Source organism: Chiloscyllium plagiosum, chromosome 4, assembly GCF_004010195.1.
Source record: "Chiloscyllium plagiosum isolate BGI_BamShark_2017 chromosome 4, ASM401019v2, whole genome shotgun sequence".
NCBI lineage: Eukaryota > Metazoa > Chordata > Chondrichthyes > Orectolobiformes > Hemiscylliidae > Chiloscyllium > Chiloscyllium plagiosum.
The window spans coordinates 73,881,696-73,909,289 of NC_057713.1; the positions used below are offsets into that span (position 1 = coordinate 73,881,696).

Here is a 27,594-nt window from a genome sequence, read left to right on the forward strand (position 1 = left end):
TAGGTAGCTGTGGGAGTCGGTCGGTTTATAGTAAATGTCCGTGTTGAGTCGGCCACCTGAGATAGAAATGGAGAGGTCTCGAAAGGGGAGGGAGGAGTCTGAGACGGTCCAGGTAAATTTGAGGTCGGAGTGGAAGGTGTTAGTAAAGTAGATGAACTGTTCAACCTCCTCATGGGAGCACAAGGTAGCGCCGATACAGTCATCAATGTAGCGGAGGAAAAGGTGGGGGGTGATGCCAGTGTAGCTACAGAAGATGGACTGTTCCACATATCCGAAGAAGAGGCAGGCATAGCTGGGGCCCATGTGGGTGCCCATGGCTACTCCTTTGGTTTGGGGGAAGTGGGAGGATTGGAAAGAGAAGTTGTTCAGAGTGAGGACCAGTTCAGTCAGTCGAAGGAGGATGTCAGTGGAAGGGTACTGGTTGGGTCGGTGGAAAAGGAAGAAGCGGAGGGCTTCGGGATGGGGGATGGAGGTGAAGATTCTTGCCTAATACCATCAAAATTGGCCTTTCTCCAATTTAGAACTTCAACTTTTAGATCTGGTCTATTCTTTTCCATCCCTATTTTAAATCTAATAGAATTATGGTCACCTGTCCCCAAGTGTTCCACTGACACCTCAGTCACCTGCCCTGCCTTATTCCCCAAAACTAGGTCAAGTTTTGCACCTTCTCTAGTAGTACTGAATCAGAAAATTGTCTTGTACGCACTTAACAAATTCCTCTCCATCTAAACCTTTAACACTATGGCAGTCCCAGTCTATGTTTGGAAAGTTAAAATCCCCTACCGTAACCACCCTATTATTCTTACAGATCGCTGAGATCTCCTTACAAGTTTGTTTCTCAATTTCCCTCTGACTATTAGGGGGTCTATGATACAATCCCAATAAGGTGATCGTCCCTTTCTTATTTCTCAGTTCCACCCAAGTAACTTTCCTGGATGTATTTCTGGGAATATGCTCCCTCAGCACAGCTGTAATGCTATCCTCTCTTGCCTCCCTTTCTATCCTTCCTGTAGCATTTGTATCCTGGAACATTAAGCTGCCTGTCCTGCCCATCCCTGAGCCGTGTTTCTGTAATTGCCAAGATATCACAGTCCCATGTTCCTAACCATGAGTTCATATGCCTTCCCTGTTAGGCACCTTGCATTGAAATAAATGCAGTTTAATTTATTAGTCCTACCTTGTCCCTTCTTGCCCTGATGGTGGCCTAGCCATTGACTCCCACATCTTATGAATGAATAGAAAAACATGAGTTTGAATTACACCACAGCAAATGGTGAATTGTAAAGTCCATTAAATCTGGAGTAGAGAGATGACCAAATGGCAGCTATGTCAATTGGCAGTATATGGGCAATATATTCTGGCCTACCCACCTGCAATCCATAAATGAATGAAAAATAGTTGCATTGTTCAATGTTATAAAAAGACCAGGAAATTAAAAACAACACTCTTAGTATTTTTGTCTATAAGTATGAGCCTTAAATCTGATGGAAAGAACTAAGTATATGCATGTCAATCAAATAGTTTGGCAGACTGGAAGATTCACACTCAAAGAAGCGTAACATGTTTCTGTATCGCACCCACAAATAAACTGTGCAGATGATTATTAATGGTTTTGTTTTGCAGAAACGAAATAACTTTGAAACTCAATTAAGGAGAAAAAAATTCTAGTGAAGTTGAAATTTTCTTTAACATAAATGTATAAATTAAAGTAAGCAAGGGGATCATTAATGTTTTGACAGTAAGTGTCAGAGCAGCAATATCCACTCAGATGGAAGATACAACCATCACATTGCACAGGGAAACTTCTCCTGGCCCCAGTGAATGGCAGCTTAGCTGACCATACCAACTCACAAGTGGGAGGATTGGCTTGCCTGATTGCTAATATGTAACTTCACTCATTCTTCCCCACACCCTCCATCACAAACCACCATAGTGGAAACTCTGGATCTGTTGCTTGTGCTTATGTCACAGGCATACTTGAGGTGCACCCTGATGGGGATGACTGAAGAGATAACACTCACTTTCCCATACCACTTCCTAAAGTAAGCAGTTTCTGTTTTGTACTTGATGCTGATAGGTTACTTGATATGATGCAGTTGAGCCTATCAACTGTGGAAGAAACAGTTGTGATTGGCAAATCAGCTCTTGACAGATTCTATCACTTCAACACACACAGGAGCACCTTTGTCCCAATTGAATTTTCGTGGCCTTTTGGGTGGGTGGTCGGAGTTGAGAATGAATTCAGTGCCCTCCCCTACAAAACTGTTTCCGCCATCACTTCTTCCAGTCCCAAATCTGTTTCTGCAGCAATCCCTGCCTCCTCTTTGGAGAGCAGTATCCTTTGGCAGTCTGGACTACCTGCCACTGGGATCTTGCTGTTGAAGACCTGTTGTTGAACTGTCTGATTGGTATGCAGCACAGCAGGCCTTCTCTGAAGAGGCAGATTGGTTCTTGCCAATTCTCCAGCCAGTGGCCATGAACCCCATCACCTCCAAAAAACATCTTTGTTCTGGAAGGATTTCTTCAGCCACCAAAAATACGTATTTCAGGAAATTACTTGTCAGGATTTTCCTTGCTATAGATAAGATGAAAACACCTTGATAGTTTCTCCAGCATCGTTTTCTTCATTTTTTTTGAAAGTAATTATGGCTTCCTCATTCCCGAAATTGGGGAAGGGGACAAGCATTCTTTTTCAGCTTGCTACCCCAAGCATGACACCATAGAGTTTTGATCGCTCCATGTGATTTTGTTTTTGTCTTTCTGGTAGAAAATATTATTTATTATAATAACAACAACATCTTTGGTCAAAGATCTAGGCATAAGTGCAGATGATGGTTAAATGCTTGAGCTAATGGTCCTTATATCATGACGTTTTCATTTGTACAATAGGGATGTAGGGGGAAGGTTGATCCAAGGGCAACCATTTCTGTGGATGTGAGGGTTGCTGTTAATCTTTCCAGGTGGTTTTACCCCCTTTCTTGTTCTTTCAGCTACTCATCCCCAAGAATGTGGGTCTCACTGTCGGTAGGGATGTTAATTTGGAGTCTTGATAATTTGTGTGAAAGGATTACAGATCATCTTTAGGGATGGTCACTCTCAAGATCATCCTTGACCATCCTGATATCACAAGTTGGAAAATTTAGAGTTTTCTTTGTTTGACTGAATATGTGATGATCCTATTGGGCAGAGTTCTCTCAAGAGAAAGTGGGGTTGCCTATTTTCAGTTAACCTTCCTTGCTCCCTTGCCATTTGTGATGAGCAGTGGATATCCCAAACAAAAATAGCTCAGTTACAGGTTAATGGTACCAAAGGGCTCCTCTTTCCCAAAACTGGTGTCCCAGTAGCATTCATGCATCTGACCTGTTTGTGCAGATTGTGGATTAGGGACTTCGCTTTTGCAGCCCTATCTCTGACTGCAATCTTGATCATCGCAGACTTTGAAGGTGGACTTTGAGAAGCATGTGCCTGACATTATTTAATTTTGGGACCTTGGGGCAGAATCATTGTCCGCCTGATTTAGATAGGTTCATCATCCGGGTTTGGTGATGTCAGACGGTCACAGTCTCTCCTGGCTGGGGAACCACCCTGTGGAATACTATTTTTGTGATAAAAAAATGGTTGATTGGTGTCAGATTTTGTTAACATGTCAATCCATGATCACCAGAACCCATTGCTCTATTTCAGCCTTCTTTCACCTTGATAGTGGGTGAGAAGCAGTTTCTTCTTTCTTTCCAGCTTTTGTGGATTTATGGACTGCACTTTGCTTGGCATCTCTTTAGACCTTGCCCCAATGATTGACCAAGCAGCTCCAGGTAATATTGATCAAGAGGTTATTGGAATGTGCAAGCTAACTATCCACAGAGAAAAAGAGCAGTGTGACCAACATGTCAACAGGGTTAGAGTGATTAACTCATGTCACTGAGGTAGAAGTGTTTAACTGAATGATGAACATTTATGAGTTCTGCCTGAGGACTGTAAGTTGTCACTTATTATATTAGAAATGTTCAGTAGTTTGATAAAAGACTAACAAATAATATATGAACTGGAAACCTAACTTATTTGAATGTGGAATGTGTTTTTTTTTTCTTTTTGCAGTGAGTGATGGGTTGCAGATGAGGCCAAAATACAATGGAATTGTTCATTGTGTCAGAAGTATCTGGAAACAGGAAGGAATTAGAGGCCTTTACCAAGGAGTAACCCCAAATATCTGGGGTGCAGGTTTATCTTGGGGATTATACTTCTTCTTGTAAGTACTAGAAATGTTACTACCACTAGGCTCAACTAGAATTCACAGAACCATTGAGTGCAGATAGAGGCCATTCAGTCCACTGAGTCTCCATTGACTGTCAAAGACCATCGCAACCTTCATTCAAAATTCTTGTAGTGTAGAATTTTGCAAGATGACCATCAGTGAATCCAGCAGTTCCAGGGCCAGTTAGTACCATCATCCAACACGTAGAACGACTCGGGCAGCAGGTACATATGGACAACTCCACCACTAAGCTGCATACCATCCTGACTTGGAATTATATTATTCCTCCATTGTTTTGTTAAAAGTTTGGAACTCCGTACCTAAACAGCATCATAGGTACACGACCTGCAGAGGACTGCAGTGGTTCAAGAAGACAGCTCACACCTTCTCCATGATAATAAATCTAGCCAGCAATACCCATATCACTTGAAAGAATAATAAAAAAAGAAAATCGGATGCTTGTTTGGACAAAATATTGGATGACTTATTCATATGCTCCCACAACCCTCCTGTAAATTTGATACTTGGGATTTGTGAGGGTGTCCTAAGACAGTCCTTCTGACAAGTTCCCTTCCCTATAAAGAAATTCCTGGCTAATACTCAGCAGCTTGCCACTGAGATGCAGCTGTGATTGATAAGCAGCACGATGCAGATCTGAGCCAAAAATTTGAAATGTATGCAGATATTCAGCATATTTGTTTGTATCTGCAAATCGGAAGGTTCTAGGTTGAAGTGTCAGTCACTGCAGGACTTGGGCTCAGGAAAAAAAACCTAAGTCTGACACTCCAGTGCATTCCCTCAAGACTGCTGCACTGTCAAAGTTGCCGTCTTTCAGATGAAGGGTTTAGCTGAGGCATGGTCTGAACTTTCAGGTGCTTGTAAAAGATTCTGTGGCACTATGTTGAAGAAGAGCAGTAAGGTGAGGATGGAATTGATGATTCCTGTATCCTGTGTGCTGTGTTTCAAAAGTACTTCATTGACTAAAACAAATTGAGATGTCTGTTGGCTATGAAAGGTGAGAGTCTTTTTCCTTCTAAAATATGAACAGAATGAATGACAAATAAACCTGATTGATGGTGTGGCTTATTCATTTAAAGCCTGAATTTCTGCAATAATATCTTGTGGCTACCATGGATGTAAAACTGCCATTTATGTTATGACCAGCAAACTATCAATCAGTTTCTTATTTTTCATCAGTTAAGAGTTGATCACTTTTTCACCAAAATAAATTTTTATCTCATCATAAAGCTGTTTCATTCTTCATTAATCCTATTGTATAAACTTAAAAACAAATTTAATGGTATAAGATAAGAACTTTTAAAAGTTGATTGGAGTACGATTGGAGTTTGCAGATAAAAGAATGCCTGACAGGTGGGAGGCTTTCAAGAGTGTGATGATGAGAGTTCAGAGGCATTTTGTTCCTGTTAGAGTGAAGGGCAAGACTGGTAAGATTAATAAACAATGGATGAACAAAGATATTGATTCTAGTCAAGAATAAAAGAAAATCTTATTTTAAATGTAGACAACTTGGTTCAATTGAATCTTTTAATTAATATAAGGACTGTAGGGGCATTCTTAAAGAAATCAGGAAGGCAAAGAGGGGATGAGAGAGAACCTTATCTTCCAATGCTAATGGATTCTACAAATACATTCAGCGCAAGAGGGTAACTAGAGAGAGTAGGGCTCCTTAAAGATCAAGGAAATCATTGTGTTGAGCCCCAGGAGATGGGAGAGACACTAAATAAATATTTTGCGTTAGTTTTTACTGTGGATAAAGAAATAGTGGCTAGAGAATGCAGGGAAATAGATTTTTCATGTTGTAAAAACAATTCCGGAGAGAACCTTACAGAAGAGGAAGTTCGGGAGGTTTTAGAGAATATAAAAGTGGATAAATGTCCGGGACCTGATCTAATGTGTCTCAGAACATTGTGGGAACTAAGGGAGGAAATTGCGAGGCCCTTAGCAGAAATATTTACATCATCTATAACTACTGGTAAGGTGTCTCATGACTGGAGAGTGGATAATGTTGTGCCATTGCTTTTTTTTAATAGATATTTTTATTAGAAATTTAACATTTTTACAAGTTTACAAAAATAAACAAAACTCTCAAGTACAAACATTGATATACAATTAAATCTTAAATATATAATAACCAAAATTTAATTACTAATCTAACTAATCTAACCTACAACTAACCAGAGTGTATATTTAAGTCTCTTACATTATTCAAATAAGAGAAAGAGGAAAAGAAAAAAGGAAAACACAGAAATTGGGTAGTGAGGTACATGGTCGGAATGTGTTAACATCAAATGTAACAAAACCCATATTCGTGCGGGATTCCTCTCCCAAGGGGCCCCGGGCCAGCCAGGTTCGTAATCTCAATTAAATAAAAGCCCTTGTTAGGATAGCCGAAATATACCATTGCTTAAGAAAGGTTGTAAGGAGAAACCGGGGATCTGCAGACCTGAGAGTCTTACCAGTTGTGCGTAAATTGTTGGAGGTGATTTTAAAACATAGAATTTCTGGACGTTTAGAGAGGCAAAACTTGATTTGGGCTGGTAAGCATAGTTTTGCGCTAGAAAAATAACGTGTCTCAAGCTTGGTTGAGTTTTTTGAGGAAGTTACCAAAAAGGATTGATGAGAGCAGAACAATGAAAGTTGTTTACTTGGAGTTTAGTAAAGCCTTCAACAAGGTTTCATATGGTAGACTAATTAGTAAAGTTAGGACACATGGGATTCAAGGTCAACTTAGCAATTGGAGACATAATTGGTTTAATAGCAGGAGATAGAGAGTGGTGGCAGAAATTTGCTTCTCAGACTGGACGCCTGTCACCAGTGGTGATTCACTGGGATTTGTTCTGGACCCTCTTTTGTTTGTTATTTATATAAACGATTTAAACAAGAATATAGATGTCATGGTTAGTAAGTTTGCAGATGACACCAAGTGAAGACACCAAGAACAAGACAGTGAAGAGATTTTCTAAGATTACAAAAGGAACGTGATCAAATGGGTAAATGGGCTGAAAAATGGCAGATTGAGTTCAATCTGAATAAATGTGAGGTATTGCATTTTGGTGCAACAAACAAGGGTAGGGCTTATACAATTAATGGTAGGGCCTCAGGCATTGTTGTAGAACAGAGAGACCTAGGGGTTCAGGTACGTCATTCTTTGAAGTTTGCACCACGTAGGTAGGGTGGTTAAAATGATGTTTGGCACGCTTGCCTTGATTGCTCAGTCCTTTGAATATAGGAGTCAGGAAGTCATATTGACTTTGTACAGGACATTGGTGGGGCCCCTTCTGGAATATTGTGTACAGTTCTGATCACCCAGTTATAAGAAGGATGATATTGATCTGGGTGTTGGTACAATTACAACATTTAAAAGACATCTGGACAGATACATGAATAGGAAAGGTGCCTTGAAGAAGGGTTATACCTGAAACGTCAACTTCTCCACCTCTTGATGCTGCCTGGCTTGCTATGTTCTTCCAGCCTCTTGCCTGTCTATTTTAGAGGGATATGGGGCAGGAACAGGCAGGTGGGACTAACTTAGTTTGGAATTATGTTCGGCATGGACAGGTTGGACCAAAGGGTCTGTTTCCGTGCTGTCTGACTGTATGACCTGCAATGTTTGCACCAATTGTCATAGACCAGCTCCGAATAAACAATTTTCCATTAACTGTCTCCTCTTTTCTCAGCCCCCATCAAAAAATCTTAACACAGCTTTTATATTATATTAGCAATAACAGTATATTGACATTAAATATAAAATGGATTTCATAGCAACCATATTTTACATAAGTCCATTTGGATCACAGCATTCTGATTCCTTCATGTGTGCTCATGATAAAGTATCAGATACAACATTGTCATTTCCAGGCACATGAAACATTTTAAAATTGTACAGCCGGAGGATTAAACTCAGTGGAGACAATCATAGGTTTTGTCTTGGAATTTCTCCAAAAATAAATTCAAGTGGTTGTGGTCCATTTGCATTTTTCTTTGGCATAGTCAGTGATCCAGTGATCTATATTTCAAAACATCTCTTTCTCCAACATTGAACATTTTTGTTGGCATGCAATCAATTTCTTCAAAAAAAAGCAGGTAGTCCGTTGATCCACATTCACCATCTTATAATGGAATGGCACTGATGTTACTGATTTGAATGGCTTGTCATAATTTGGTGCTGCTAAAATAGGTACCGTTCTCAACACAACTTTTAAGTTGACTGACTTTGACATCCTTGGGTCCATTCAAAATTTGTCTTTTTTAAACATATTTGTCAAAAGAGCCATTACAGTACAGAAGTTTGGATAAGGTGCACTCATGCCAATATATTGCAAAGCATCGCATTTTTGTACCAGTCATGCGAAAATCCAAAGATCCCTTAATTTCACGTTTCTATATGCTACTTTTCTGACAGATTTATAACCAGATTGGTTCTTTGTAGCTGACCAAACAGTGCAGGTAAGTGGCATGAACGTTCTTCCCACGTTTAGCAGAACACATCCAAGTTATTGATGTAACTTGATTGGAGGGTGGCAAATGTTATTCCCTTGTTCAAGAAAGGGATCAGGGATAACCCTGGGAATTACAGACTAGTCAGTCCTACATGGGTGGTGGCAAATTACTGGAGAGGATTCTGAGAGACAGGATTTATGATTATTTGGAAAAACATAGCTTGATTAGAGATAGCATGACTTCGTGAGGGGCAAGCCATGCCTGAAGCCTTATTGAATTCTTTGAGGATGTGACAAGACACATTGATAAAGGTAGAGCAGTGGATGTAGTGTATTTGGATTTTAGAAAAGCATTTGATAAGGTTCCCTATGGTAAACTCATTCAGGAAGGAAAGAGGCATGGGATATAGGGGAATTTGGCTGTCTGGACACAGAATTGGCTGGCCCATACAAGACAGAGGGCAGTAGTAGATGGAAAATATTCAACGTGGAGCACGGTGACCAGTGGTGTTCTGTAGGGATTTGTTCTGGGACTTCTACTCTTTGTGATTTTTGATAAATGACTTGGATGAAGAAATGGAAATGTGGGTTAGAACAAAGAAAATTTACAGCTCAGGAATAGGCCCTTCGGCCCTCCAAGCTTGAGCTGATCCAAATCTACTGTCTAAACCTGTCACCCAATTCCTAAGCATTTGTATCCCTTGGCTCCCCACCTACTCATGCATCTGTCCAGAAGCATCTTAAATAAATCTACTGTGCTCACCTCTACCACCTCTGCTGGCAATGTGTTACAGGACCCTACCACCCTCGGTGTAAAGTACTTGCCGCATGTATTCTCCTTCAACTTTTCACCCCCCACCTTGAAAGCGTGACCTCTTGTTAATGAATCCTTCATCCTGGGAAAAAGCTTATCTCTATACTTTCATGTTTTTTTTTAGACCTCAATCAGGTTCCCCCTCAACTCCCTTTCTCTAATGAAAACAATCCGAACCTACTCAACTTCTATTCATAGCTAACACTTCCATACCAGGTGATATCCTCATAAACTTTCTCTGCACCCTCTCCAAAGCGTCCACATCCTTTTGGTAATGTGGCGACCAGAACTGCACACAGTATTCTAAATGCCGCCGAGCCAATGTTTTGCACAATTTTAACATGACCTGCCAACTCTTATACTCAGTACCCCGTCCGATGAAGGCAAGCAGACCATATGCCTTCTTGACCACTTTATCCACCTGTGCAGCAACCTTCAGGGTACAATGTACCTGAACTTCCAGATCTCTCTGCTCATCAACTTTTCCCAAGGCTCTTCTGTTTATTGTATAATTCGCTCTAGAATTAGTCTTCCCAAAATGCATCTCCTCACATTTGCCTGGATTGAACTCCAACTGCCACCTTTATCCACCTAGCTAGAACACCCTGCACATCATGTGACTTCACTTTCTCCATGAGTTTACCATGGGGAACCTTATCAAACGTCTTTCTAAACTCCATGTATGTGACATCTACAGCCCTTCATTCATCTATCTACTTGGTCACTTACTCAAAGAACTGTATTAAGTTGGTAAGGCATGATTTCTCCCGCACAAAACAATGTTGCCTATCACTGATAATCCCATTCTTTTCCAAATATAAATAGATTTTAATCCCTCAGTACCTTCTCCAGCAACGTTCCCACCACTGACATCAGGTTCACTGGTCTGTAGATACCTGGAATATCCATACTATCCTTCTTGTACAGGGGGACAACCTTAGCAACCCTCCAGTCCTCCAGCACCTCACCTGTGTTAAAGGATGCTACAAAGATATGTGTCAGGGCCCCAGTTATTTCCTCTCTCACCTCCCTCAGCAACCTGAGAGAGATCCTATCCGATCCTGGGGAATTGTCCACCTTAATAACCTCTAGCCTACGCAACACGTCTTCCCTACTTATGTCAACATGATCCAGAGTAATCAAACTTCTATTTCTAAACTCAACATTCATCATGTCTCTCTCCTCAGTGAACTGATGCAAAGTAATCATTCAGAATCTCACCCATTTTCTCAGGTTTGACACACAGCCTTCCATCCTTATCCTTTAGTGGACCAATCCTTTCTCTAGTTACCTGCTTGCTTCTTATATAAGAATAAAAGACTTTGGGATTCTCCTTAATTCTATTTGAAATAAAATTATTTAGCCCACTTGATTCCTTGTTTAAGATTGGTCCTACTCTCCCGATATTCCTCTGGGGTCCGTTCTGTTCTTAGCTGCCTGGACCTTATGTCGTATGATTTCTCCGGTTCACGAATCTTGCCTTCCCTATCCTTTTGCTTTCAACGGGACGTGCCTATCCTGCACTATCTTTAACCTATCTTTGAAAGCTTCCCATATATCAAATGTGGACTTCCCTTCAATTAGGTTAGTAAGTTTGCTGATGACACAAAGGTTGGTGGAGTTGTGGATCGTATGGAAAGCTGTTGTAGATTGCAATGGGACATTGACAGGATACAGAGCTGGGCTGAGAAGTAGCAGATGTAGTTCAACCTGGAAAAGTGTGAAGTGATTTATTTTAAAAGGTCAAATTTGAATGTAGAGTACAGGGTTAAAGGAAGGATTCTTGGCAGTTTGGAGGAACAAGAGGATCTTGGGATCCTTGACCATAGATCCCTCAAAGTTGCCACTCAAGTTGATAGAACTGTTAAGAAGGCGTATGGTGTGTTGGCTTTCATTAGCAGGGGGATTGAGTCTAAGAGCCACGAGGTTATAAAGCCATGGTTAGACCACATTTGGAATATTGTGTTCAGTTCTGGTCACTGCATTATAGGAAGGATGTGGAAGCTTTAGAAAGGGTACAGAGGAGATTTACCAGGATGCTGCCTGGACTGGAGGGCTTGTATTATGAAGTAAGGTTGAGGCTTTTCTTATTGGAATGAAGAAGGATGAGAGGCCTCTTGATAGAAGTGTGCAACATGATGAGAGGAATAGATCAAGTTGATAGCCAGAGACTTTTTCCCATAGTAGAAATGACTATCATGAGGGGGAAATAATTTTAAGGTGATTGGAGGAAGATTTAGGGGCGATGTCAGAGGTAGTGGTATGTGCGTGGAATGCAGTCAGCAGTGGTAGTAGAGTCAGATACATTAGGGACATTTAAGTGACTCAAGTGATAGGCACATGGATAATGGTAAAATGAAGGGTATGTAGGTTAGTTTGAACTTAGAATAGGATAAAAGGTCGGCACAAAGGGTCTGTACTGTGCTGTACTGTTCTACGTTCTTAAACTGTGCAGTTACACAGTCTCTTAGTTACATTGTTGGTTAATTATGGAATGTTGCTGGTGCATTTCTCATTCCAAATAGTATCACTTTTCATTAATAAAGCCTATCTGATGTTACAAAAGCTGATATTTCTGTGTCTTCATTAGTTAATGGAACTTATAAATTTCCTTTTAGTAAGTGAATTTTATAAAGGTCTCATCAGTTCAAGTTTGCCTTTTCCATGCACTGCAACTGTGCACCTTGTAGGTGATATCCGCACTTCACAGCCTATATGGATGCCAGAAGTTGTTGTCAGTTCTACAGGGTAATGATGGAAATGCAGTCAGATTTGCCATCATTGCAAGTGCAACATTTGAGTTGATGATTCTGGCGTGTTCTGTGTGATCGATAAATAACTTGAAATTGATCTGTCAGAAAGTAGCTTATTGTATTCTGATTAAAATGATAATGCTAGGAAGAAAAAGTAATGATATTCAAAGAATAATGTAATATTGAAACATATTGTACTCAACCAATATTTTTACATTCATGTTTGATTTGACTGCAAGATGTAAACTCTTGCATTAAACTGTTCTGTCACTATCTCTGTTTTGTAATTGGACACTATTTTGATATGCTGTATATTAAAAAGTGCCCTGTTGGAAGCACTTCCCTATATATGGCAATTAGTTGTATTTTCATTGGTGAAATACCCTTTCAGTTTAGTTCTCTTTTTACTTCACCTGTCTCACCCTCACAAAAACACAGTTTAGAATTACTTGAGTGAAAAATTAATTTTTCTGATTCAAACATGCTTAATATCATTCTAACACAGCTTGAGGTTTTCTCTAAAATGAGCGATCATTGTAGGAATTTGTTACAGTACCAGCGGTTATGTGTCAAATAACTATTGCTAAGAGAAATATTGACAAGCTTTGCAATCTTAACAATATTTTACATAGAGGAAAATATAGAGCCTCTAATTAGAGCAAGGAGGAAATTGTTCCATTATTATTGGGGTGGCATGGTGGCTCAGTGGTTAGCACTGTTGCCTCAGAGCAACAGGGTCCCAGGTTCGATTCCAGCCTTGAGCAACTGTCTGTGTGGAGTTTGCACATTCTCCCTGTGTCTGTGGTTTCTTCCGGGTTCTCTGGTTTCCTCCCACAGTCCAAAGATGTGCAGGTTAGGTGAATTGGCCATGCTAAATTTCCCATAGTGTTAGGTGAAGGGGTAAATGTAGGGGAATGGGTTTGGGTGGGTTGCGCTTCGGTGGGTCAGTGTGGACTTGTTGGGCCGAAGGGCCTGTTTCTACATTGTAAGTAATCTAATCTAATCTAATTATTGGAGCAAGGAGGAAATTGGTCCAGTATTAGAGATGTTTTATTTCTGTTTATCAATGGTGCTTCCAATCCTATTGTCTTACACTTCATGGAAAGCATCTCGTATGTTTTTGTGAAAAGATTAGATTAGATTAGATTACTTACAGTGTGAAAACAGGCCCTTCGGCCCAACAAGTCCACACCGCCCCGCCGAAGCGCAACCCACCCATACCCCTACATTTACCCCTTACCTAACACTACGGGCAATTTAGCATGGCTAATTCATCTGACCTGCACATCTTTGGACTGTGGGAGGAAACCGGAGCACCCGGAGGAAACCCACGCAGACATGGGGAGAACGTGCAAACTCCACACAGTTAGTCGCCTGAGTCGGGAATTGAACCCGGGTCTCTGGCGCTGTGAGGCAGCAGTGCTAACCACTGTGCCACCGTGCCGCCCAAAGAGATTTGAAAACTGCAAAAACAACCACAAAAGTGGAAAGACCTTTTAAGTGTTTTGCCAGTTCAAAGTATTTCTGGTAGACAACTGCAACGCTTTATGTGAGTTCATTGTGCTAGACGTAAAACGTTTTTGGAAAGTATAGAATGGAATTCTATTCAGATTATTTAAAGTGCAGATGTTGAGGAAGTCACCTTCTAAAGTTTTAATCTCCTTAAGGAATTCTTTTAGACTAGTACTTATTTGTCTCCTTCAGCCCAGGTACATGTATTTTTCAGGTGCAGTGACGCTGTGTATTACAAATCCAATTTGGGTAACGAAGACTCGGTTAGTCCTGCAGTATGATGCAGGGATTGATCCATCAAAGAAACAGTACAGAGGCATGGTGCATGCCCTTTTGAAAATATATCAGAATGAAGGTGTTCGTGGACTCTACAAGGTGAGGTAATAGAACTAATAATTGGATCCCGAAATTGTAAAGTTGACCAGCCAGGATTTTGCAGTGAAAGTAATGATGACGTGATTAGTACTCATGGTTATCAAGGAGTAAATTGGATCGCAGAATCTACATGTGCACAGTAAAACCAGAAAACAGGAAGTTGGTGTATAAGTTGCCCTGATCCTCAAGTTGTGCTATGCTTATGTCTTGTTGAGAGACTCAGCAGTCAAAACATGGAAACTTTACATATGAAACACAATAAAAGTTAGAGCTTACCTCTTCAAGTGTAAATATTTGAAGCCTGCATAAGTCTTTATAGTTACCAAACACCTTCTCTGACATGGAAAATTAACTTGTATAAAATGTGGAGTCTCATTCCTTCAGATTTCAATTATTGTTGGGACGTTTTAGAGCTCTAAGTTTTTTTTTCTAGCTCTTTAACCTTATTTCATTTTCCTTTTCTTTATTTCACTTTCTGTAAAGAATTTGACTGAATCTTACATTTCCTGGCTTGACACTTAGAATCTCCACAAGAATTCTTGAATTTGGCTAGTTAAGGAAACCTAACATTTTACACTGAGATCCCAGTTCCACTGTTAGTGCACTGCAATTTTTGATGTGTAATAACTGCAATTTTGATTGCAAAATCCCTTAAAGTCTGTGAAGACGTGTAAGTATTAACAATGGCCAGCATGTTCTATTACTGCTGATCACAAAAACTTGGCCTTTTTCTTTTTAATAGCTATAAGTATAAGTTTGAGTTGTATGACACAAAGACAGACAGTTAAACCAAATCAGCCTATCTCCCTCTGTATTTGCAATACTATAAAATTAAAACCTTCAAAAACCCTCAGAATTGACTCCAACAGTTCTTAACCAGACTTACTTTGAACAACCAATCCCAAATTCTGTGAATAATCAATTCCCAATGCCAGCTTGTTGTTTAAACAAAAGACTTAACAGTTTATTAAACAATATAGTAAGTTTGTGAGAAGATTTGTAGCTCAGGTGCTCGTTGTTGTGGTTCTGTTCACCAAGCTGGGAACTTGTGTTGCAGACGTTTCGTCCCCTGTCTGGGTGCCCATGCTCGGTGCTTGGGAGCCTCCTGTGAAGCGCTTCTGTGATCTTTCCTCCGGCATTTATAGTGGTTTGTCTCTGCCGCTTCCGGTTGTCCGTTCCAGCTGTCCACTGCAGTGGCCGGTATATTGGGTCCAAGTCGATGTGATGGTTGATTGAATCTCTGGATGAGTGCCATGCCTCTAGGAATTCCCTGGCTGTTCTCCGTTTGGCTTGTCCTAGTGTTGTCCCAGTCGAACTCATGTTGCTTGTCATCTGAGTGTGTGGCTACTAAGTATAACTGATAGCCACGAAACGACATGACCAGCTATCCTTAGTAGCCACACATGTAGATGACAAGCAACATGAGTTCGACTGGGACAACCCTACTATTATAGGACAAGCCAAACGGAGAACAGCCAGGGAATTCCTAGAGGCATGGCACTCATCCACAGATTCAACCAACCATCACATCGACCTGGACCCAATATACCGGCCACTGCAGCGGACAGCTGGAACTGACAACCGGAAGCGGCAGAGACAAACCACTATAAATGCTGGGGGAAAGATCGCAGAAGCGCTTCACAGGAGGCTCCCAAGCACTGAGGATGTCACCTCGACAGGGGACGAAACGTCTGCAACACAAATTCCCAGCTCTGTGAACAGAACCAGAACAATAATACAGTAACTTTTGCAAAGCAAAATTACTTTGTTGTTTAATCTAACTGAAGTCTGTGTTTAAAGCCAGTTTGTCTTCATCCCCATTCACACAAAAGACAGACAAACATAGTTAAAGGATAAATAAAAGATAATAGTAAAACTAGTCAGATTACGTAAGTGGTTTTCATGATGCATTGTTCCACAGCAAAGATTGGTTTTTAATTGATTTTCTGAAGATGCCGATCAGGGACACCTTTTCATCTCATTTAGGTGAAGTCAATAATACTTGCAACTTGGAATCTGTTCTCTGAAATTAACTGTTAATAGGATGTTAGGCAGGGAGTTTTTTGAATCTTCATGCTGTCGCATCAACACCACTTTTTAAACAAAAAAAGTCCAATATCCAGTTCAAAACTCTAGTGTCTTCCCATCAAACTGATCATCTCCCCACAAAGTTCAGTTTTCATTTAACTTCTGCCATCTGTTTGAGCATAAAGTTTCTCCTTGACTTGCTATAACTAATTCCTAATTACTGACCTCGTTAATGACCTGTATTTATTTTTAATGCAAGCAGCTGCCCGCAGTCTAAAGGTCATTTTCAACTCTCATTTATCAGTTCACAGTTCCATAGGCATTATTGAAATTGATAAAACAAAATAAAACAATAATGCAAAATTAGTGAGGATTCTAACACAATAAATTTACTAATGTAGTGCTTTTTGAGCTCTTATAATACTTTACCTTGTATTTCTCCATGAGGATGCCAGTTGCATTGCCGTATCTCACCCATCAGCCATGATTATGTAAAAATGAACAAAGCAGTGTCTGAAGTCAATTAACTTAGGGAGCTTATCCTGGCTTAATGTTCACAGCTGTTTGCTCACAGCTGGAGTTCCTAGGTAGCAAATCAAGATTAACAAGGTGTGTATATTTGGTAATGTTAACTTTCTTTCACAATAATAAACTGAACATGAGACATTGGTTAAATTATTGTAATGCCTATAGAAATTATTTCATAAATAATACTCAAAGTAAAGTAGAACAAAGAACAATGCAGCACAGGTACAGGCCCTTTGACCCTTCAAGGCTGTGCTGCCACATTTTGTCCTTCCATGCTAATACCATCTTCACTTACAGTATCTATTCCCTTCCTATTCATGCATTCGAGCAGGTGGGGATGCTGCTAATGTGTCTGCGTCCACCACCTCTGGCAACACGTTCCAGGCACTCTGCACTCTTTGTGTTTAAAAACTTGCCTCGCACATCTCTTTTAAACACACCCTGCACCTTGAACCTGTGTCCCCTAGTAATTGACCCTTCCACCATGGGGAAAAATCTTCACACTTTTCACATGATCCATGCCATTCACAATCTTATAAACTTTAATTAGGTTGCCCTTCAACCATCCTGCATTCCAGTGAAGACAAACCTAGTCTATCTTTCTTCATAGCTAAAATCCCCCATAGCAGGCAACATCCTCGTAAACCTTTTTCTATATGCTCTTCAAAGCATCCACATCCTTCTGATAGTGAGGTGACCAGAACTGTTCACAAAATTACAAATGTGGCCTAGCTAAAGTTCCGTAAAGCTACAGCTACAGCATAGCTAATCTGTCCATGCTGCCACCTTCAGTGATGTGTGGATCTGAACATGTAGATTCTCTGCATAATCCTAATCTACTCAATCTCTCTTCATAGCTAGCATCCTCTATACTAGGCAACGTCCTGGTGAACCTCCTCTGCACCCTCTCCAAAGCATCCACATCCTTTTGGCAAAGTGACCAGAACTGTGCACGATATTCCATATGTGGTTGAACCAAAGTGCTGTACAAATGTAACATGACCTGCCAACTCTTGTGCTCAATACACCATCCAATGAAGGAAACCATGCCACATGACACCTTGACTACTTTATCAACCTGCATTGCCATCTTCAGGGAACAATGGACCTGAACACCCAGATATCTTTGTACATCAAGTTTCCTCAGGGCTTTTCCATTTACCATATAGTTCGAGCTTGAATTGGATCTTCCAAAATGCATCACCTTGCATTTGCCCGGATTGAACGCCATCTGCCATTTCTCTGCCCAACTCTCCAATCTATCAATATTCTGCTGTATTCTATGACACTATCTGCCACTCCACCAATCTTAGTGCCATCTGCAAACTTGCTAATCAGACAACCTATACCTTCCTCCCTTTGTATTGTATATCACTAACAACAGTGGTCCTAACATGGATCCCTATAGAATACCACTGGTCACAGTGCTCCATTTTGAGAATCTCCCTTCCACTAATACTCTCTGTGACCTGCTGCCCAGCCATTTCTCTATCCATCTAGCTAGTACACCCTGCAACCTTCACTTTCTCCATCAGCCTACCATGGGGAACCTTATCAAATCTCTCACGGAAATCCATGTATATGACATCTATGGCCCTTGCGCCAACAATCAACCTTGTCACTTCCTCAAATTTCCCTACCACTGACGTGAGATTCCGGCTTGTAATTTCCAGGACTATCCCTGCTACCATTCTTAAACAATTCAAAATTATTAGCTATTCTCCAGTTCTGTGGGATCTCACCTGTGGCCAAAGAGGATACAAAGATGTCTGTCAGTGCTACCAAAGGACTCCTCATGTACTGTGACAGTAATCAATTTTAACACATCACTGCCTTCTGAGCTAAGACCAACTAACTTTCCAAAGTCTCATTGTAGCTATTGCATTCTACCACTGAGCAATCAATAACCAATAGTTTGGGAAAAAAAGCATCAAAGAATTATCACTGATATTCTTAGTTTTTCTGATAGTTTAGTTTAGACACAATCAAACGTAGAGAGAGGATAGGTTGTATTCCGTTCTGTGAAATCAATCAATTAAAAACACACATTTTAAAAGATTTAACGAAATTACTTATTTCTGAGCAGGGCTGGCAGCATTTGTGAAGAGGAAGCAAAGTTAACATTTCAAATGCAGTGATTTCTCTTCAGAACTGATGATAACTCCAAAAGGGTGGTATTTAAGCTGATGACAAGAGTGAGTGAATAGGTGGAGATTGATCCCAGAGTGAAAGATAGACTGTTAGACTGATGGATGGTTGATATTAGGCCAGGGAAGGAGAAAATTGATTGTAGCCACTATGAGTTGATGAAAACGATTCAGCTATGCTGAAAGCAGCCCGTGTTCTTTATAGGGCAAAAGGACATGAAAGGAGTTGTGCAGGCCCTAAAATTATTGAGCTCTTTATAGAATCGTGATGGCTGCAGAGTTCCAAAGTGGATGATGAGATGCTGTTCTTCTAGCTTGTGTTAAGCCTCTCTGGAGTACTGCAGCAGGTCTGAGGTAGAAATGTTGGCCAGGGAGCATGGTTGAAGTGGCAAGCTTGGGGCTGTTTTTGTGGAAAGAACATAGATGTTCAGCAAAGTAGTCATGCAGTCTGTGTTTCGTCTCTCCATTAAAAAGGAGATCACATTGTGAGCGGTGAATGCATTAGAACAAGCAATGTTCCATAACCCCCACAAAGGGGTTAATGGTGGCATAACTGGGGCCTATGCCACACCTTTGATCTGAAGAAAGTGAGAGGAGTTAAAACAGAAGTTGCTCAAAGTGAGAATGAACTCGACCAAGCTGAGGAGGTTGGCTTCTTTCCAGGTAGAAGAGGAGAGCCCTGAGACCATCCTGATGGGGATGGCTATGTAGAGGGACTGCATATCATTGGCGAAGAGGAAGTGACTGGTACCTCCAAACGGGATATTTTGAATCTGAAAAACAGTAAAACAGTCGGTCATCTGCTTGGGAACCCGGCAACCATCAGGAGTCTGTATTGACTTCAATAATTTTAAGGACTGGATGCCACTTTTCATGTTCTTTATCCACTCCTACATACTGGCCCCTGTCATTACATGGGCTGTCATTACCTGGGCATTCCCCTCCCCCCCACCATTCACCTTAAATAACACCTTTTACTAGCTACTGTAAGTTCTGAAGAAAGTTGCAAGACTCAAATGTTATCTCTGTTTTCTCTCCACAACTGCTGCTGGACCTGCTGAGTTTCTACAGCAATTTCTGGTTTTCGTTTCAGATCTTCGGCATCTGCAGTTCTTTGTTTTAATTTACTTGTTCCTTCTGTGCTGTTCTATCCATTTTGGAAGTAAACTAATTGATTTGTGTATGTTTTCACTAACCAGTCAGGATTTAGATTGAATTCAACATGTCATAAATTTAGTGCATGCCAAATGCAAATCTCATTTTCAGGAATAATGTTCTATTACACAAGAATATTTACCAGCACCCAGAAGAGATTTCTTGGACAGCTTGTTACAGAGTAATCATGAGCACCCATCATTAGATGTCTATTTAATCTGCTTAAGACACTGTTTATGTTCAGTGGCATATGAATAAGGGCAATTCAGATTATTTCCTCCAAGTCACTTTGAGCAACATTTTCAGAATCCAAAATGTCATTCATACAGTGCTTCGACTGCAGTGTGATTCCTTTCAAACAGTAGCTTCCCTCCATCTTTGCTTTGTCCAAAACCTTTAACCTTTAGTTTACTTCTTTAAAAACCTTTTACTCTATTCTTTCCCTTGATATGACTCTTAACTACATTTCCTCAAGCCAAATACATTTATAGTGCACGACTAGTTTAGCGATTAATCATATCAAGGGCTATGTTTTCATTTGCCAAAACTGGAACTTAAATGTAACCTTACCTGTTTTTCCCCTAACTGGTAATTTTCTCTGTACTATCATTTTGGGCTCAAACTCAACGATCAAAGTTCAATGTTCTTTGTCACATAAGTTGAGAGTGGCTTTTCAGTTCCCTCTAATATATACCTCTGTTTATTCACTGAGCCAAACTTTCCCAAATCTCCCCTCTTCCCTAACCCAAACTCCATGTTTTTATCTAGATTTTCCTTTCATGGCGACACGGTGGCTCTGGTTAGCACTGCTGCCTCACAGCACTAGGGTCCCAGGTTCAATTCCAGCCTCGGGCGACTGTCTGTGTAGAGTTTGCACATTCTCCCAGTGTCTGCGTGGGTTTCCTCTGGGTGCTCCAGTTTCCTCCCACAGTCCAAAGATGTGCAGGTCAGGTGAATTGGCCATGCTAAATTGCCCATATTGTTAGATGCATTCGTCAGAGGGAAATGGGTCAGACTGGGTTACTCTTTGGAGAGTCGATGTGGACTGGTTGGACCCAAAGGGCCTGTTTCCACACTGTAGAGAATCTAATCTAATCATGTCCTTTCCGAGGTCATCTAATCCATGATATCTTCTACTGCTCTTGATCTTTATTTTGCAATAAATTACTGAGCATCTCTTTCTGGCCATCTTGGTAGTTGATATTTTTAATAGTTCCATATCTTACATTACAGTGTGGAAACAGGCCCTTCGGCCCAACAAGTCCACACCGACCCGCCGAAGCATAACCCACCCATACCCCTACATTTACCCCTTACCTAACACTACGGGCAATCTAGCATGGCTAATTCATCTGACCTGCACATCTTTGGACTGTGGGAGGAAACCAGAGCACCCAGAGGAAACCCAAGCAGACACAGGGAGAACGTGCAAACTCCACACAGTCAGTCGCCTGAGGCGGGAATTGAACCCGGGTCTCTGTCGCTGTGAGGCAGCAGTGCTAACCACTGTGCCACCGTGCCGCCCACGTACTCAAGTACTAGCCTGTTACTTTTCAGGTGTTGTCATTGCCCTTCTCAAAAACAGACTCTTAACAACTCTGTAGGTGGCAGAAATCTACTTTTTCAAAGTCCTTGAACATGTTTCATTCCAAATCTGTGCAACTTTCCTGCAACTTTGTATTTGAACTCCATATATCAGTACCAAAGTAACTCTTTTCAAAGTTAGACATAGCTTCCTCATCCTTTTTTCCTCAGATTAACAAAACAGAACTGTGAAAGCTGGAGATCTGAAACAAACAGAAACAGAAATTGTTGGAGAAACTAAGCTAGTCTGGCAGCATCTGTGGTGAGAAAAGAGTTAATGTTTCAAGTACAGTAGCCCTTCTTTACAACTCACCTGGTTCCTCTTTCTCATCCTCTCAATATGCTCAAAGCTCTTGATGTGGATGACTTCATCAACTTTTTCAATATCTCATTTGTTCTCTAATTGTGTGGGTCTAGCTGTGCCAGCTTCCACTTAGATTTGTCTAGTAAAAGTCAGAGATCCTGCTGCAGTAGCTTCTCTTCCCATTTCTTCACAGCTACATGCAGCTATCCCTAAGGATCTCCCTTCCGTTTCTTCTCTAAGTGCTGTACCTAGGGGATGAGAACATAGAACATAGAACAATACAGCACAGAACAGGCCCTTCGGCCCACGATGTTGTGCCGAACATTGGTCCTAGCTTAAACACCCATCCATGTACCTATCCAATTGCCATTTAAAGTTCGCCAATGATTCTGACTCTGCCACTCCCACAGGCAGCACATTCCATGCCCCCACCACTCTCTGGGTAAAGAACCTACCCCTGACATCTCCCCTATACCTTCCACCCTTCACCTTAAATTTATGTCCCCTTGTAACACTCTGTTGTACCCGGGGAAAAAGTTTCTGAACATGGAATACACAGCACAGGAACAGATCCTTTGGCCCACGATGTTGCAGTGAACATGACATCTGCCCTTGGTCCATATCCCTCCATTCCTTGCATAATCATGTGCTTATCTAAAAGTCCATTAAATACGCCTATAGCATCTGCCTCCACCACCTCCTCTGGCAGTGTGTTCCAGACTCCTACCACTCTTTGTGAAATAAACTTGCCCCTCACATCTCCTTTGAACTTCGTCCTTCATCTAAAATGCATGCCTCTTACTATTAGGTATTTCAACTCTGGAAAAAGATTCTGACCATCAATCCTATCTATGCTAATTGGCTAACCAATAGAAAATTATGATAAAGGGGACATTTTCAGAAAGGCAACCTGTAATGAATTGAATGACACAGGATCAGTGCTGGAGACACAATTATTTTCAATATAAATTCGTGACCTGAATAGCGGAAATAAAAGTACCATCATCATATTTGCAGATAACACAAAAATAAATAGGAAGGCGAGTGGGTAGTTTAACTTAAAGAGCTTACAGAGGGTTAGAGACAAGTTTTCTGAGTGGGCATAAACATGTTACATGGATAATAATGTTGGAAAATCTTTGGTTACACTCTTTGGCAGTACCAATACAGGAGGTGGATATTTTTTGCATGGAGAAACTCTGCAAAAGGCTGTAGCATAGAGGGATTCCTGATGAAGGGCTTTTGCCTGAAACACTGATTTTCCTGCTCCTCAGCTGCTGCCTGACCTGCTGTGCTTTTCCAGCACCACTCTAATCTTGACTCTGATCTCCAGCATCTGCAGTCCTCACTTTTGCCCTGTAGCATAGAGGGATTTGGTAATCCTATTTCAAGAATCACAAAAAAAGCTGCTTCCAAGTTCAACATGTATCAGGGAAGGAAAATGGGCAGATAACCTGTATTTCAAAAGGAATGGAGTGTAATAAAATGGGAATGACTTGCTAAAACTCTACAAGTCACTAATCAGATCATACATAGAGTAAGGGGAACAGTTTTAGTTTCCTGGTCTAAGGAATTAAATATTGGGCAATACAGGGTTCACAACATTGATTACGGATATGGAGTGATTTAGGTATGTGGAGGGGTTGAATAGGTTTGACCTGCACCAATGGAGTTTAGAAGAAATCTTGTTGAAACATACAAGATTTTTAGGGAATTTGGAAAGTTGATGTGGAAAGGTTGATTCCCCCATGGGAAAGTTTGGACCAGAGGGCATCATCTCAGACTAAGGGATCACACTTTTAAGGCAGAAATGACGAGGAATTCCATCTCTCAGACAGTAGTGGAATTAACTGCAGAAATCTGTCAACACTGAATTCTTAAGTATTGTCAAGGCTGAGATAGACAGATTTTTAATCAGTGATGGAAGCAAGGATTATGGCAAGAGAGTGGAGTTGAGGATGATCAGAACGCACATGATCTCAATGAATGGTGGAGCTGACTCCATGGGCTCAGTGGCCTTACTCTCTTCCATTGTCTTATTGCCTAAGGGGGTCAACCAAACATTCTTGTGTCGGCCAGTCCAAGTAAGGATGGTAGATTTCCCCTAGAGGGCATTACGACAAACCAATGGCAAATAATTATAATTTCAAGCAATTGTTACCTTTTCAACTCCAAACATAATTCATTGAATTCAAGCATCTGGTGCTGCCTTGATGGGATTTATGATGTGGGTGTGCTGGTGTTGGACTGGGGTGGACAAAGTCAGAAGTCACATGACGTCAGGTTATAGTCCAACAGGTTTATTTGAAATCACAAGCTTCATCAGGTGAACCTGACAGTGCTTCAAAAGCTTGGGATTTCAAATAAACCCATTGGATTACAATCTGGAGCTGTATGACTTCTGTCTGATGAGATTTAATGCATCACCATAGAGCATTAGTCTGAGCCCATTGAGATTTACTCCTACCAACCATCTAGAAATCAGGGTCCTGCAAATGGCATGTTAAGGCATGGGCTTGGGAGTTCTGAGGAAGGGTCATTTTGGACTTGAAACATTAACTCTGTTATCTCTCTCCACAAATGCTGTCAGGCCTGTTGCGTTTCCCCAGTGCATCCTTTTTATAAAATGTCTGATTTCCAGAATCCGCCATATTCCCAGGCATTTCCTTGATGAGATGTGCAAAGGCCCTACATTCAGCCTAATGGCCCATCCTTGTCAAGTGCCCTTGGGTCCTATTCTCTCCTACCAAGTGCCCCACTCCTCAGCTCTGCCACTCCCACTGTGAGAATCAAGAAACCACAAAAGGCTTGATGGCAACAAATTATATTTAGACAGAACTTTTATAGTTATTGTACATTACACGGCACTTCACTGGAAAGGAAAATTAAATATCAAACTACATAAAGAGATATTATGTCAATCACGAAAAGTTAGGTTTAAGGGGAATTTCAGAAAATTTTAGGGAGAGAATTCCAGAGCTTTGGACTCCAATGGTCGAACAATTAAAATGAGACATGTGCAAGAGGCTGGAATTAGATGAGTGTCAATATGTTGGAGACTTTTCGATTTGATTTGATTTGATTTAGTATTGTCATGTACGTAGGTACAGTGAGAAGTTTTGTTTTGCGTGCAGTACAGGCAGATCATTGATTGGTTTGATTTATTGTCACGTGTACCTGAGTAGAGTGAAAAGTTTTTTTTTGCATGCAGTACAGGCAGGTCATAGTAAGCAAGGACATACAGATCATAGGGTGAAAAATACTTGGACAAAGTAAAGCATTCAGATTATACTGCACAGGACATGCATGAGGCAAGAACAACATTAACAAGACCATTAACAGGGTGGCACGGTGGCTCAGTGGTTAACAGTGCTGCCTCACAACGCCAGGGACACGTGTTTGATTCCCGCCTCAGGTGACTGTGTGGAGTTTGTATGTTCTTCCCGTGTCTGCATGTGTTTCATCCAGATTCTCTGGATGATGGGGCCATGGAATCAATGGATAGAAAATTTGCTTGCATGTTGGACTCGGGTGTGTTCACAACTCTCTGCAGTTTCTTCCAGTCCTGGGCAGAGCAGTTGTCGTACCAAGCTGTGCAAACAGAGGAGCTGACAGCAAGAGGGAATGATGGGGCCATGGTGTCTTCTGAAAACAAGAATGAGAATTTTAAGAAGAAGGCATTTCTTAACCAGTACGCAATGTAGATCAAAGATCCTTTAAGAGAGCAAAGATGAATGAGATCAGGTTCACGATAAGACCAAGTTAGCAGAGTTTATAATGTGAAGGGAATGGGAGGCTGGTCAGGAATTAAACATCTAGAGGTAAGAAAGGGTAGCCTTTAGATACTTTCATGTCAGTTAGGGTGGATGATGGTCTAGTGGTATTGTCACTAGCCGATTAAACCACAGACCCAAGTATTGCTCTGGGGACCTAAGTTCAAATCCTGCTGTGGCAGGTGAAATTTGAATTCAATAATAACTATCTGGAAACATGATCCTAATGATGACCATGAATCATTGTTGATTGTCAAGAAAAACCCGTGTGAATCGTTAACATCCTTTAGGGAAGGAAATTGACATCTTTACCTGGCCATTCAGCCTATCGAGACTGGTACATTCAATAATGGCTGATAAGTTTTTCAACCCTATTCTCCTGCTTTCTCCTCATTACCCTTGATTCTCAAGAGCCTATTTATCTCCATCTTAAATATACTCAATGACCTAGTCTCCACAACCTTCTGTGACAGTGAATCCCATAAATTCACCACTCTCTGGCTGCAGAAGTTTCTCCTTATTCCTGCAGATGAAGTCGGCAGGAGTATCGGTGGTCACCCCTACCTCAAACATCCTGCAGGAGGAACATTCCACTGCCTGCGCTGCCATTACTCTACACTTCGTCTCCAAAACAAGAACACTGAATAGCTTACCTGTGGACTTTAAAGTTAGGTTAGCGGAGGAGGATGGGAGGGAGAAGGGCCTGGGGTCTAGAACACACCCACTCAAATATCAATCACTTACCTTCCCGACTAGCTCTGCGCTCCAACTTCACTTCCGCCCAGCTCGCCCCGCTCTCTGCTGTGAAAAGCAGAGTCATATTCTGTATGTTGTCACGACTGAACCAATAGGAATAAGTGAATAATTAAACACCACATTACACATCATTTGATGGCTTGAGGAAAATTTCAGTTAAGCCACCAAGATGGTTGACGTTATGGCAAAAACAATTCATGCCAGGTTTTGTCATTGACTAAAGAATTCTATTTGATGTTAACATATTTAACCTTAACAAATGACATAAAAAGGAAACTGATCTATCAAGTGTCTTAAACCATACTCATTTAAAACTTCAAGTACACATTCCTTCATTTATGAATACAATAGACAAAAGGCAGGCAGTTTGATGTAAATATTATGGTGGAAAACTTTAGATGGGGAAAGGGAAATTTTTGAAGATCAAAAGTCCCAAGTGTGTGTTAAGTTGTCTCTCAGCTTCTTTCTAACAATGATGTGCTGTTGATTGTATGCCAGTGGTGGTTGTTCTCTTTGATAGTTGGTGCACTGTGTTGTCTGGAACAGGGAGTCTCTAAGACCCTGCAGATTCCTCAGCCAGTGTACATAATATTAATTTACCCAAGTACCTTAGCATGTATCATGAAAGGACTACACAGTACAAGTCTATAGTCAGTGAACCAGGTTGCAACTTCATTTGAAGACAACAAAGGTTAAGAGTTAAATTTTACACTTTTAACAGCTCAATTGCTAACTATCCGGTATCTCTAGAAACTTGAAATACTACCCAGATGCTCATAACTTTGCTGGTCTGATAAATGGTTCAGTCTGTTCCTCTCTTCATGGAGGACTTTCTCTCACTCTCTATGGTCGGAGGGCAAGCTGCTCCCTCCCTCCCACTGCTGTATCCCATCATCCCTTGAGCTAAGCCTGGAGAGTGGGGGTACTCTGAGTGCTGCCAGGCTGGGTTCTCTTACCAACAGAAGGCAACAAAAAAAAGGAGGGAGAAGATTAACTATGAGGGTAAGCTTCCCAGTAACATAAAGGAAGACTGTAAGAGTTTCTTTAGATTTATAATGGGCAAAAGTGGACATTGGACCCCTGGAAAATGATGCTGGAGAGATAATAGTAGGGAACAAGGAAATGGCAGCAGAACTGAAGAATTACTTTGCGC

At 41.0% G+C, this 27,594-nt stretch overlaps 1 protein-coding gene across 1 annotated transcript in view; it reads left to right on the plus strand.

Annotated features, from left to right (window-relative positions):
• The window catches only part of LOC122549124 (mitochondrial folate transporter/carrier-like), a 47,404-nt gene that overhangs the window by 4,729 nt on the left and 15,081 nt on the right, over positions 1 to 27,594 (plus strand). Inside the window, exons 2-6 of the mRNA XM_043688438.1 lie at positions 4,096 to 4,246; positions 4,935 to 4,949; positions 7,346 to 7,382; positions 10,126 to 10,142; positions 13,989 to 14,166. Coding sequence (XP_043544373.1) covers positions 4,096 to 4,246; positions 4,935 to 4,949; positions 7,346 to 7,382; positions 10,126 to 10,142; positions 13,989 to 14,166 — 398 coding nt within the window. The remainder of the gene's footprint in view (positions 1 to 4,095; positions 4,247 to 4,934; positions 4,950 to 7,345; positions 7,383 to 10,125; positions 10,143 to 13,988; positions 14,167 to 27,594) is intronic.